The following is a 13,946-nucleotide window of genomic DNA, read 5'->3' as shown; positions in this document are numbered from 1 at the left end:
ACGACTCGAGCAAACTATATTATTTCAAACAATCAGTTTAACCATCATTCGCACAATTTAAGTACTTATTTGCTGTGATTAAGTTAACTCGGACTGGTTGTTATCGAATACGGTGGCTGCCGTTTTCTAAATCAAAGCAACTCAACCGTATCATGCATATTAACAGTCAAAAGCCTGGCACACTGTCATTTCAACCATTTACAGTTCTCTTAGCAGGAGAGGTGCTAGACAGAAAAGACAGCGGTTGCGTCCCTGCAGCCTCGACAGACAGTGATAACCGTTGCCATAGAGATGCACCCTCTCTGTACCGGGATGAGGCCTGCCGCTGCCAAACCACTCACTGATGGACGGCTGTCGGCCCGAGCAGCTACGAACTACCTCGACCCCCTCAGACCCCTCAGACCGCCTCAGACCACCGCTTCATGATATCGATATGTAAATATCAGAATCAATCCAAGAATAGGAAATGTTGGGATCGGCGGTATCGCTATTTTAGGATCAATCCACACAACACTACATGAAAACGCTCTGCTTACACGTATGGAAGCATATATGTAGCAAAATTCAAATGGCAATGCAATTTGGAATTACATTATGCATTTGACAATTCATTATGCAATTTTATAATGTAATTTGTAAATACGTTATTCAAAGTGTATTTTAACATGCAAAGTGACAATGCAATCCTCAATTAAATTTGCAAAAGTTATAACAATACAAATAGAATAACATTTTGTCAAATTCTTGGAGTTCCTTTATACAAATTGAAAAGCTATAGCGTCCCCGTGATTGCAATCTACTTCGCCACGCTCCGTGTGTCGCGATATTCAAATGACATTTCAATCCGCAAAACGGAATCCAAAGAGGGAATCCAAAGAGGAATCCAAAACGGAATCCAAAGAGGAATCCAAAAAGTCAATATGCAAAGTGGCAAAAGTATCAGCCAATCAGCGTCTGGGCGGGAACTACGTCACTTGCTCGTAATTTCCTTGTTCACTTCTAGTTCGTATGTGTCAGGTCCATGGTCACCAATGGAGATTATTGATACGCTCCGAAGTTTGGCCGATGATGTGGAGAACAATCGTGTTGAAGACACAGATGCAGTAGAGTGCGTGTTCTGGGAGATAGGATAGACGACTTATCCTCACTTGTACGTTTTGACGCCAGTGTGGTAAACACAAAGATTTCCACGACGCTGAAGTTGGCATCCGATTCGCAGCATCCGATTCAGCAGCTGGTCCACTTTAAATCGGTCCTGATTGAAAACCACTACACCTAGACTCTTCAAATCTGGACTAAATTATCACAGTGAGGCTATACATTATAATAAACATAGTTACAGATTTGTGAAACCTTTTTTCTATTTGTGAAAATGCAATACAGGCTCATTTTAATGCTTTTTAGGGGTCCAGACTGCATTAGAACGGGTCCTGATTGAAAACCACTACACCTAGACTCTTCAAATCTAGACTAAATTAACACAGTGAGGCTATACATTATGTAAAACATAGTTTCAGATTTGTGAAACCTTTACCCTATTTGTGAAAATGCAATAAAGGCACATTTTAATGCTTTTTAGGGGTCCAGACCGCATTAGAACTGATCCTGATTAAAAACCACTACACCTACTCTTCAAATCTGGACTAAATTATCACAGTGAGGCTATACATTATGTAAAACATAGTTTCAGATTTGTGAAACCTTTAACCTATTTGTGAAAATGCAATGCGGTCTGGACCCCTAAAAAAGCATTCAAATAAGCCTGTATTGCATTTTCACAAATAGGGTAAAGGTTTCACAAATCTGAAACTATGTTTTACATAATGTATAGCCTCACTGTGATAATGTAGTCCAAATTTGAAGAGTCTAGGTGTAGTGGTTTTCAATCAGGACCGATTTGAAGATTCTAAGTGGTTTTCAAGCCGAATCGGATGCTGCGAATCGGATGCCAACTTCAGCGTCGTAAGATTTCCCAAGTGCTACAGGCACTGGGTGCGAAACATAGGGTCGGGAGACCCACCGTCTCCACCCACTCCTCACCTACAAAGCTCTCCACAACCTAGCCCCCAGTTACCTCTGCGACCTCCTCCAAGAATACACTCCCTCCCGCTCCCTCCGCTCAACCTCTGGACTACTATATGTATCCCCACATCACGACTCATTACGAATGGGTGCCCGGTCATTCAACTTTTCAGCACCCAGGCTCTGGAACTCCCTCCCCCCACACATAAAACAGATACCCTTGGAGACAATAGAAAGTGACGTAGTTCCCGCCCAGACGCTGATTGGCTGATACGTTTGCCACTTTGCATATTGACTTTTTGGATTCCTCTTTGGATTCCTCTTTGCATTCCGTTTTGCCAAATCTTTTGCAAAGCGTTCGTTTTGCGGATTGAAATGTCATTTGAATATCGCAACACACGGAGCGTGGCGAAGTGGATTGCAATCACGGGGACGCTATAGCTTTTCAATTTGAATAAAGGAACTCAAAGAATTTGACAACATTTTATTGTATTTTTATTGTTATAACTTTTGCAAATTTAATTGAGGATTGCATTGTCACTTTGCATATTAAAATTCACTTTGAATAACGTATTTACAAATTACATTATGAAATTGCATAATGCATTGTCAATTGCATAACGTAATTACTTATTGAATTGCAAATTGCATTGCCATTTAAATTTTGCTACATATATGCTTCCATACACACGAGAGCAAAAACAGCATTGTCAGTCACGTGCGGCCGCCTCACGCTAGGAGCGCGCTCCAATAGACCGCGTGCACTTACAGGACTCGCAATAATCATTGTGTGGACGGATGCGCGTGCATGATGTCTGTGACGTGATCACATGACATTAATCACATGACAGGGGGTAAGTTGTACAGAGAGAACGACCCGAGCTTCCCGTAGAGGATAAATATTAGTGAGTTCATCGCCCTTAAATACAATCGGATGTCGCTGATGTGAATAGAGGATGAATAGAGGAACTTTGACTCGCTTGCAGCTGGACTTACCTCATAGTTTAATCACAGAAATCTCTCCGGGCCGCTTTCTGCAATCAATAAGCATACAACACGAGAGAGTGCGTTTCTGTTCAAACCGCACCAATAGAGTGGCGAAGTCACGCCCCTTCCCGGAGAGCCCATTGGACCTATGAGATCGAAAAATATGAATGGGTTTCAACGGAGAGAAAATAATTATCTTCTGGTCCCAGTCCTTATATGCGCCGGATTACACATATGTTGTTTGTGGACTTAAATGATGATTTTTCATGTCAAGAGTTTAACCCTATATAGTGCAATTGTTCAATTAAAGGCTGTAGAGAAAACAGAATGAGAAAGACTACACGTCTCGTTTGTGACGTCACGCTCCCTGGCTGCGACTGGCGTGGACAAGACCGACAATCTCCCCATCGGCATAACTGAAAAAAATAAAATGCCCCTGTTACGATTTCCTTGACAAAAAAATAAGTATATATATTTTTTGTAAAAACAAATAATATGTATTTATTTTTGTAGGGGGGGCTTTTGAACATCTTGGGGGGGCTTAGCCCCCCCAAAATAGGCCTAACGACGTCCCACATCCCGCTTTGATCTTCGTTCAAGTTTATAGACATTTATACTGCGCATACTAGTCTGTTCATGGAAATGATAAAACAAGTTTTCTGTCAGATACCGCCAGCATTTTTTTAATTATTATTTATTTTTATTTACCTTGTGACCTTGTGTTAACTTGTGTAATGCAAGGTAACACAAGTTGTGTTACCTTACCTTGTGACCTTGCACATGGAGCAGCTAAAGCAAAGGCCAGAAAGTGTAAATACTCTCAGTCAAAACCCTTCACTCACCAAGTCCATTCACTAGTCGCACTACGAACATACAAGTTATATCCCCTACACAGCTGCTCAATAGGTGCAGGCTCAAGGATAATCAAATCAGGCAGACCCTCGAGATTAGAGGGTTTTGTCTAGATTTTGAGGCAGAATCAGTTGGGTCGTTTACAAAAAGCAGTTTATATATTACCCTGTTACTTTCGATCTTTATACTTGCCTCATCACACTTACTCTCACCCTGTCTTTATTTCCACACACCTTTGTGTGTTTATTGTACTACCCATAGGCCTACATTGAGTTTAATAAATAACGTAAAATAATCTTCTATGCATTTTTTGAAGATAAGTTTGTTCCCTTGTTAACTTCCCCTGGGTTTGACTACGAGAAGTCCACTCAATGGAAGTCAACTCCTTTGTTAAGGCTTGCGGTTTTTCTTTGACCTTTGTGTCGATCTGTTAATGTGTTGATTTACATGACAGCTCACTTTCCATACAACTTTATGCACTGTCTAGGTCCTGCTCGGAGAAAGCCCACATCACAGTGTCATCTTTCATTGTTGTTGTTGTACTTTATTAATTAAATAGAGAATTTAACACAAATGAGAAGAAAATAGACAGGATCATCCAATCTGTGTTGATCTCCCAGCTGGAAGGTTCTTCTGGGTTCCAGTGTCGGTTGTCTGCAGTGGTGTAGTCTATTTTATTGTAGTGGGTATACTGTGATGATTCCCTCCCAGCCTCGTACAAACCCGTCCCACCGGTACGTGTACGTGTGTGGCGCTTATGGGGTGTCGCACCACACTCACCAACGCAGGGTGAGTGTAAGAGTATTTAAGAGTATAACGATTATCAACAATCATGGAAAGCTGAGTAGGTTTATCAGTTTTAATAACAGTATGAACAAATAGAACACAAAAATGAAGAGTTGTCCTTTGTATATCTATAGTAGCAATAGCACATGCTAAACAAGGACAAAATCTACTCAAAATAATTTAATGAACTGTTTACAACCATGGCTAACCAGTGCATGAGAAGGAGATGACGACTAATGTTTCACGCTTTCAATTGCTCTAATTTGAGCTCTTACTGTTGTTATCTAACATACCATACAGTAGGCCTAATTGAATTGTGTAAAAGTGTGAAATTACTGCACCTTAAAAATGACCATGAATTAGCTATACTCTCATTTGCATAGTGATTAACATTATGAATTTCAATTGTGCCAGCCAACTGTATGTTGGCTGACATTTACCTAACTTTTTTTCCCTCCACTCTAACCAAGGATGCCTGTTTTTAAATTCCCTAGCCTGACACCCAGTCTGAAAGGCTGGCCAGGGGGTTCTCATCTAAAAGTAACAAGGAGATATAAAGTGGGATTAAAACATTGTCTTCTGTTGACTACTTATTATGTGGTTTACACATTAATATGGGAGTACTGGACACACACACACGCACGCGCGTGCGCACGCACACACACGCGAGAAGGAGGGGCCGCTTCGCGCTTCGTAATAACAGAGACAGGGCAGAACGCGAGCAGTGCGCGCAGGGGGAATTTTATGAATGGTGAATGTAGGAGATAACTTCCCCTGCTTAAAGTATTTTATTGCAGTTATACCCAACCGGTATTTGCGAAAAATAAATACAGAAGTGAAAGAGCTGTCACAAGACGATTGATACGTATCCGTGCACATTTTTAAGTGGGTATACGCAAATCCTGGTGCGTTCCTAGTGGGTATACGGCGTATACCTGCGTATCACGTAGACTACACCACTGGTTGTCTGCCTGTTCATCAGTGTTGGGAACGTTACTTTAAAAAAGTAATTAGTTATAGTTACTCACTACTTGTTCCAAAAAGTAACTGAGTTAGTAACTGAATTACTCTATAATAAAAGTAACTAGTTACCAGGGAAAGTAACTATTTGCGTTACTTAAAATAAAAAAAAGTTGCTATATGTGAAAGATTTGGATTTTTCTGAGCAGTTTTCACTTGTGTTAAATGGTTGAACTGCCCATTCAAGGCCCTGATATGCTTCCAACTGAGGCCTCGTCCACACTTACCCGGATAAATCTACAAATGCATCAATATTCATCCGTTTAGTCCTTCCGTCCAAACTAAAACAGAGAATTCCGACACTGCAAACGATGCTTTTCGAAAACGATCGCTGAGGTGGATAAATGTGAAAACGATGGGTTTGCGTTGTAGTGTGGACAGACGGAGGCTTTCAGAAACGATGACGTTCGATTGCCATGACACTCCCACAAGCTTGCGCTGTAGACCGAGAAGCTCATCAAAAGAATGGCAGGTGAAATGCAAATGAGGATCTCTCTGTACATTGTACTAATTTATCTCCAGAAACAACTCGACATATTGAGTCAAACATATTCGTTGCTCCAACGCCGGAGGCGAGCGCTGTACTTAAAGGTTGGGTAGGTGATTTGCGAAACGCCAGCAGATTTTGAAAATACACAACTCAAATGGTCCTACCCCCTCTCCTTCAACGCTGACTCTGACTCCACCCATTCCAAGTAGCTGGACGCGCAATCATGCACGAGCGCAAACAGAGATGCGCGAGAGCGAGCCAGGCTAGCGTAGGTTTTCGTTTAACAACATGGCACTACATTCAGCTGTAAGTTGCACCCAGTACCGCGGGAAGTAGGAGTGCTGGGGGTGCTGCAACACCCCCTGTCCGAGGCCCTGTCTTATCACAGAAAACGATCATTTCTAAAAACTCCGGCCAAAGTGGAGATTTCTGAAAACGCCGGTTATGTGTTGTCGTGTCAACGGGGAGAAACGGGATTTTAGGTTCTGAAGCGTCACATTATGCACCAGGAAATGCTTAACGTCATGTGAGCGCCCGCTGTACCGTATTGGTCCGAATATAAACACAAACCCCATTGTAAGACGACCTATATTTGGAAAAAAGATTTGAAGACCAGATCCGTTTTTTATGAATAAATAAATTGTATTCATTGAAATAATATACGAAAATAAAAAGGCATCGAATAAAACACTGCATTGCCACTAAACAGTAGTGCAAATAGGCCGTACTGATGTGTACACCAAAGACTATTCCTGACACTCCTCTGCCCCGCTGTGTTCGCTCTGGCTGTGGTCGCTCCGAACTGTTTCGGCCCGTGGCAAAGCGAGTCATCCTCGCTGCTGTCCAAGGCATTTTGAGACGCAGCATTTATTTAATGCTCATATGACCTAGTGCTGAAAAAAGGTTATATGAAAAAGTGTGAGGGTAGCGGTGGTGCGCTAAACTTGTTCTGTGAGCAGCTGGATGTGAACGATCGATTTTCAACTGTCCGCGCATGCACTGGTGTAATTGAGCTGCACTGCTATACATCTTTTTTTATCAATGTAACGAGTTGCGAGTCTAGTGCAGGCTGAGTTTTTTTTTTTCCCTGCACCCCCTGCTGAGAATACGTTCTCGCTGCAATGGTTGGACCAGATGTTATAAACATTAAACGGTCACATAAATCATTACTATTTTTAGAAAATGTATGTTTGTTTCATATAATTGTATTGGAAGTCCTGGTTTTCACTAGGGTTGCCGCGGTGTGGACATTTTCACACCGAGTAATACACTCGTCTCCACACCGGTATTACCGAGTATAAACGGTATAAACTTTGAAACTAGGTCAACCGCCACACAAGCATCGGTTTTTAGACCCTTCTCGTCCTTCAGTTGCCGCCAACGTTCGAAAGCAGCGCCTAGGATTATTCTTGATTTCAGTTTTTCTCTTTCAGCGTTTTTATTATCAATTACTCTCTGAAAAAGAGTTTTCCTTCTCTTTGCTGGTGGTGGTGGTGGTGGTGGGGATGGTGGCGTCTTGTCTGCCATGGAAATTGTCTTCTACTGCTAGGTCCAAATGTGGATTAACTAGTTCCAGTAGCTACCGCAGGATAACAACAAACAGGAGCTTGCTCTGGGTCACGAGCTCTGGGTCACGAGTACTGCACGAAGGGGTCGCGCGCGGGGCGCGGGGGAGGGGGAGTGCAGTACGACCGTTTGATTGACGTACTTACTGTCCAATGCAACTCGGTGGCAATGGAAATGATTGGCTGGAGTTTTTCGAGCCCTGCCCGTTCCACAGATGATTGACTTGTTTAATTTTCATGTCAGTACTTCTAACTCAGTGGCTGTAAGCGGGTTATGATAAGGATTTCAAGTAATTTTGCAAAAATGGCCAAAAAAGCAAATCACCTATACAACCTTTAATGTTCTTAAGTGATGGTAAAAAAAACCGAAAGACGACAGTTCAAACCGTAGCCTACTTGGAGCGGCGTTTCTGGACAAGACCGGGTCGAAAATGTTGATCAACTGTAAATATCATCTGATCGTGCGCCTGTAATCTTAACAGAGAGGGCGTGGCGGAGTAATGTAACCATGGCAACAACTGTTTATCAAAATGATTTCTGTGTGGAACGTGGATGCAAAACATTCTGAAAACGATATGAAAACGATAGTGTGGACGCTGATCATTTTCATTGTGGATGTGCGTTTTTACATTTACCCGGGTTATTGTGGATGGGGCCTGGATTTCAATTTGCTTGGTTGCAAAGGCTGTGGAACATCTTCCAGATACTACAGAAAATTCCAACTTTTCATCGGATTGCTCCGGACTCGCCATTTCTGCTGCTTCATTGAATCGGTTAGTGTGTGCGTTTGCGCGCGTGTCCTGGCTTGTGTGTAAAAACACTGGCAACGATTGGCTACCATGAAACATGACTCTGCCTTAGCCAATCATAATCGCTTATCTCGTTGTTAAGCCACCGGTCTCCTCACTAGCAGTTTGTGTTTGGAGCCAGGGGTGCGTTCGGATTACGCAGTTTATTCAATCAATTCATAGTAACGCACTGCATTTTTCGTACAGTAACGGTAACGGCGTTGTGTAATGAACCTACATTTATACTTTGTTTCTGAACTGTTTTGTTTTGACATGATTCTGTATTTTATTTGTGGTCATAAGGACATCTAATTTGTTTTTGTCAATCATCAGGGGGCAATGGATGTTGGAGGGAGAAGTGCTTATATTAAGAACAGGTTCAGTGACACCAAGAAGGAGGTCCCCACGGGTCCTATTTGTCATTATTGTAAGAAACCAGGTCATGTTCTGTCTGAGTGCCTAACTCTTATGCCGCGTTTCCACTGCAGGGTGAGGAACGGATCGGATCGCAAAGGTGCGGTAGGGAGGGGGCGGTATAGCCCAGCTCAGTTCCGAGGTCGCGTTTCCACTGCCGACAGTACCCTTGGTGGTAGGCCGGATGTCGATCGCCGCGGCAGCTACGTTAACATCGTAAACAACGTCTTCCTCCCCAAGAATGCAGACGAACGTCTCCACCTCCTTCTTCGCCCAAGCAAGCTTTTTACGCGACATGTTAATTGTAAAGAATAATACCTCGAGGCAACTGTTTGTTTGTTTTTATCCCCGCGTCACCCGGAAGTGACAATTCTGTCGACCAATCAACGGAGGGGGGGTGTAGCTAGAATTTCACGGGACCCTTTCAGGCGTCTGGTCTCGTTTTGGGTACCGCAACGGAGGAGTCCCGAGACTGGGGCCGGAACGGGTACGGCAAAGTCCGGGTCACGCCCACTTTTGGCGGTGGAAACGCGACCCGACCCGCACCTTTGCGATCCGATCCGTTCCGCACCCTGCAGTGGAAACGCGCCATTAATGGCTAAACTGCGTAATCCGAACGCACCCCTGGCTCCAAACACAAACTGCTAGTGAGGAGACCGGTGGCTTAACAACGAGATAAGCGAAACGAGACCAGACGCCTGAAAGGGTCCCGTGAAATTCTAGCTACACCCCCCCTCCGTTGATTGGTCGACAGAATCGTCACTTCCGGGTGACGCGGGGATAAAAACAAACAAACAGTTGCCTCGAGGTATTATTCTTTACAATTAACATGTCGCGTAAAAAGCTTGCTTGGGCGAAGAAGGAGGTGGAGACGTTCGTCTGCATTCTTGGGGAGGAAGACGTTGTTTACGATGTTTACGTAGCTGCCGCGGCGATCGACATCCGGCCTACCACCAAGGGTACTTCCGGCAGTGGAAACGCGACCTCGGAACTGAGCTGGGCTATACCGCCCCCTCCCTACCGCACCTTTGCGATCCGATCCGTTCCGCACCCTGCAGTGGAAACGCGGCATAAGAAGAAATCAGGAAAAAGAGGCCTCGCCTAACGCTTTGGTGAACTCTTTGACAGAGATGCCTATTGAGTGTGGTTCAATGGAATCATTTTGTCCTGACAGTGCTAAAAAAACGGAGTCATCTGATCTTCTGAGGGAAGAGTTCCTTCCTATCGTGTCTGAGGGATTTGTTTCTTCAAGTGAAAATTCTGCTCCTCAACCCATTCAAATTCTCCGCGATACTGGGGCTCCCCAGTCGCTTTTGTCAGGAGAGGCATTGCCCTCCTGTGGAAATTAAGACACTGAAATGGGTGACTTCATTCTTGTTCAGGGTATTGAGGGGAGAATTGTGACTGTACCTCTGCACTCTGTTTCTGAAGTCAGACGTAGTAACAGGACAAGTTAAAGTGGGGCTTATGTCCAGCCTCCCTATCAAAGGTATTTCTCTTTTACTCGGCAACGACCTAGCTGGTGGGAAAGTTGTCCTCTCTAAGCCGAGCACTGAAGATGAGTCTAATTTAGACATTGAGATTTTCCCTTCATGTGCAGTGACTCGAGCTATGGCCAAAAAGGCAAAAGAAGAGGAGGACTCTGTGCAATCTAGCACTTTGTTAAATCTTCATTCAGAGCAGGGGTCAGATAGTGGCTCTAGTAAGAGTTCAGGTTTTGATGAGCTGTCAGATACATTTCTTCGTACAGTCTTTGAGAAGTACAGTGGTGAGTCACCACAAGAAGCTGGGAACGATTTACAAGTGTCTGATGATTTGTCGTTGTCAAGAAAGCAGTTGATCACTGAGCAAAGCAGTGGTCCCGAGATTGCTGAATTGAGAGGAAAAGCTCTCCCAGTTGACGAAATTGTCAAAGTACCAGTTGGTTAAGACCTCAAAGATGGGGTTTTGATGCAGAAATGGCGTTCCCCTGATATTCCTGCCAATGAAGATGGGGCAGTCGTCAATCAGGTTGTCGTACCTAAAGTTCACACTTGTCAAGTGGTGGGTAAACACAAGTTAGACCCTCCTGTAGCACCATTGAAACCGATCCCAGCCTTTGGTGAACCTTTCTCCAGGGTTATTGTGAATTGTGTAGGACCTTTACCCAGGACGAGAACTGGAAATGTGTACACGCTGACTTTCATGTGTGCCTCAACAAGGTTCCCTGAAGCAATTCCACTTAGGAATATCAAAGCAGTTACTATTTCTAGGGCCTTAAAAAAGAAGAGAAGAATAGAAAAAAAGAGAAAGAGAGGAAGGAAAAGACTAGAGAAAAGAGAGAATAAGTAAAAGGAAAGAAAAAGAAAAGGAAAAAAACAGAAGGAAGAAAAAAGGAAAAAAAAAGATGAGAAACAAAAACAGAAGATTGTTAAACTGGAGTTTAATTTTGCAAGAGTATGACATGGTAATCAAGCATATCAAGGGTAAAGATAATGTTATTACTTGTCTATCTCGGTGTTAAGATGTTGAAATTGTAGATAGACCTGTCTGAAAATTTTGATCTATGGGATCAAAATTTTCCCTTTAAGGGGGAAGGTGTAATGAACCTACATTTATACTTTGTTTCTGAACGGTTTTGTTTTGTTTTGACATGATTCTGTATTTTATTTGTGGTCATAAGGACATCGAATTTGTTTTTGTCAATCATCAGATCAGCATGCGTGGTTAGCGTTAGTGATTGGCCCATTCCTGATTACACGCAATATATAGCGCAGAGAATTACGGACAGAGGGGGCTTGACTCTATCCGCGCCCGTGGATGCCCTATCGTTCGGACGTCTATTCACTCCCTCCGCTTTCGTGGACGTCGTATTTTTGGATGGCCAACATTCTTCACTCCTTCCCTCGTGACGCGGACATCTCTTCACTCCCTCCGCTCTCGTGGACGCCTTGGCTGTTTCCCAATGTCAAGGAAGCATGCTCAACGGCCACCCTTTTAAGGACGCTACGTCATAGAACGCCGACAAGCACTGTTCCAATGTTGAGGACACTCGAAAGCCGCGCCATTTTTGCGTCCTTTGTTTTTGAGAATTCCGCGATTTTTCAAGGATGCATCGCCGCATCCTAGACGAGCCAAAACTACCCACAATCCTCTGCGTTCACTGGGCGGGTTCTTGAAAATGGCAGAGCAGTAGGCCTACACGTTCAAATGAAGTGAAGTTATATTAGTTTTTCAGAAATATTTTATGCCGTATTTCTTTTTATAGATTCATCATGTTAATACAAATAATCAAGCTTAAAGACCTGTGCCACTTTTCAAACGTTTTTGCAACTTAATGATACGTTGCTATATTTTGCATGGACGTAGCTCTGGTGTTAAACACCACTGTCACCAATGTCAATTTACTCGCTCACAAGATGACATTATTTATGTATACCTATTTATGTTTGTGTTGAATCGTTTTCTTTAGGGTCAGCCCAGCAAACGGAGGCTTTTGTGCGCCTTAGGGTGGCGCACAAACATTTGTTTACCGGTGGAAGGGATAGTGCCACTATCCAATGTTGTAAAATTAATGCACAACCGATCATTTGCAATGTTTGTAATTTTGAATGAAAGTATATAATTGTATTTTATATGATATACTTGTGTGTTCAAAGCACATAAGTGCTTTGAACACATAAGTAGGCATTGTAGTGATATGAATGAATGAATCAGATCAGGGCCCCGTTTCCCGAAAGCATCTTTAGCCTAAGTGGATCGCAGAGTGGGTCGAAAGAGCATTGTACAGTTTTCACACCGTTTCCCGAAAGCATCTTTGGTAACGAACCTCTTAAAAACGCTCACGAGTCACGAGTAGCTAATGAGTGCTCCAGGGTACTCGTAGGACGCTAAGAGCCTCGTTAGCCTACTATAGCCTCAGTGGCGTAGCCAGCGGACATTCCTAGTATTGAATGCGTTTTATTATAACGCATTGGTAATGGTGTGCGTCTGAGCCTAATGTTGGCCATTATGTTCTTAGTTTGAGAGAGACAGTCCAGGAAATGTTTGAGCAGGCAGGGCACTTAAAATGTGTGAGAAAGTGGGGGGGATTTGTGCAGACTGACATAGCCTACTCATAAAACGTAGCATAAAATAATGTAAAAAATAAAAAAATAAAATAAAAAATAAAATAAAAAATTATAAAAAAAACAAGCAAAGGAGCAGGCAAAAGGCTGGGATATGGTGGGGATTGGTCACGTTCACGGGAATATTTAGTGACATGTGGGAGGGTGGAGGGGGTTAAAACATCAAAGTCACCACTGTCACAGTCCCCCTTCACTCCTCCTTTGAATGTCTAGCTGTAAAACTCTCCGGCCCCAAACCCACTATCATTGTCACCATTTACAGACCACCAAAACCCTCCGCCGTTTTCCTCAATGAATTCTCATCACTACTTACATCTGTATGTGCAATGTCCCCCACTGTTATCCTCCTTGGTGATTTCAACATCCACATTGACAACCCATCCTGTACTTTTGCTAATGACTTCACATCACTTCTGGACTGTCTTGGCATCACACAACATGTCAACCTCCCAACCCATAACAAAGGTCACATTCTGGATTTAATCTGCTGCACTGACATCACTCCCACTAACCTTGATGTCATTGATTTCCCCATCTCCGACCACAAAGCTGTACTTTTTGACATTCATACCCAACTCCACAAAACCAAGGAACAACGGACCATCTCCTTCAGAAACATCAAACTTATCAACACCACAGACCTCTCCACCATGATCAGCTCCTACCCCAACCCTCCCCCAGCTTCCTCCCTGACTGACCTGGTGACTCACTACAATAACTGCCTCTCCTCCTCCCTCACCACCCTGGCCCCCCTGAAAACCCGCTCAGTCTCATTCACCCACACTGCTCCCTGGTTCACTCCTCATCTGCGCCAGCTCAAAGCCACTGGTCGTCGACTGGAGCGACTCTACAATAAGACTCAACTCACGGTACACCGCCAAATGTATTCGGACCACCTCCATCACTACAAGAATGC

At 43.5% G+C, this 13,946-nt stretch overlaps 1 protein-coding gene across 2 annotated transcripts in view; it reads right to left on the bottom strand.

Annotated features, from left to right (window-relative positions):
• arsh (arylsulfatase H) overlaps window positions 1-3,140 on the bottom strand; it is a 60,034-nt gene extending 56,894 nt beyond the window's left edge. Inside the window, exon 1 of one of the 2 annotated variants that reach the window (XM_030343874.1) lies at window positions 3,019-3,140. In XM_030343874.1, the coding sequence (XP_030199734.1) occupies window positions 3,019-3,023 (5 nt within the window). In that variant the 5' untranslated portion in view covers window positions 3,024-3,140. The remainder of the gene's footprint in view (window positions 1-3,018) is intronic. The other variant, XM_030343875.1, reaches the window with a different exon arrangement.
• Between the last annotated feature and the right edge of the window lie 10,806 nt (window positions 3,141-13,946).

Source organism: Gadus morhua, chromosome 20 (genome assembly GCF_902167405.1).
Source record: "Gadus morhua chromosome 20, gadMor3.0, whole genome shotgun sequence".
Taxonomy (NCBI): domain Eukaryota; kingdom Metazoa; phylum Chordata; class Actinopteri; order Gadiformes; family Gadidae; genus Gadus; species Gadus morhua.
This window is presented reverse-complemented; position numbering and strand designations above follow the sequence as displayed.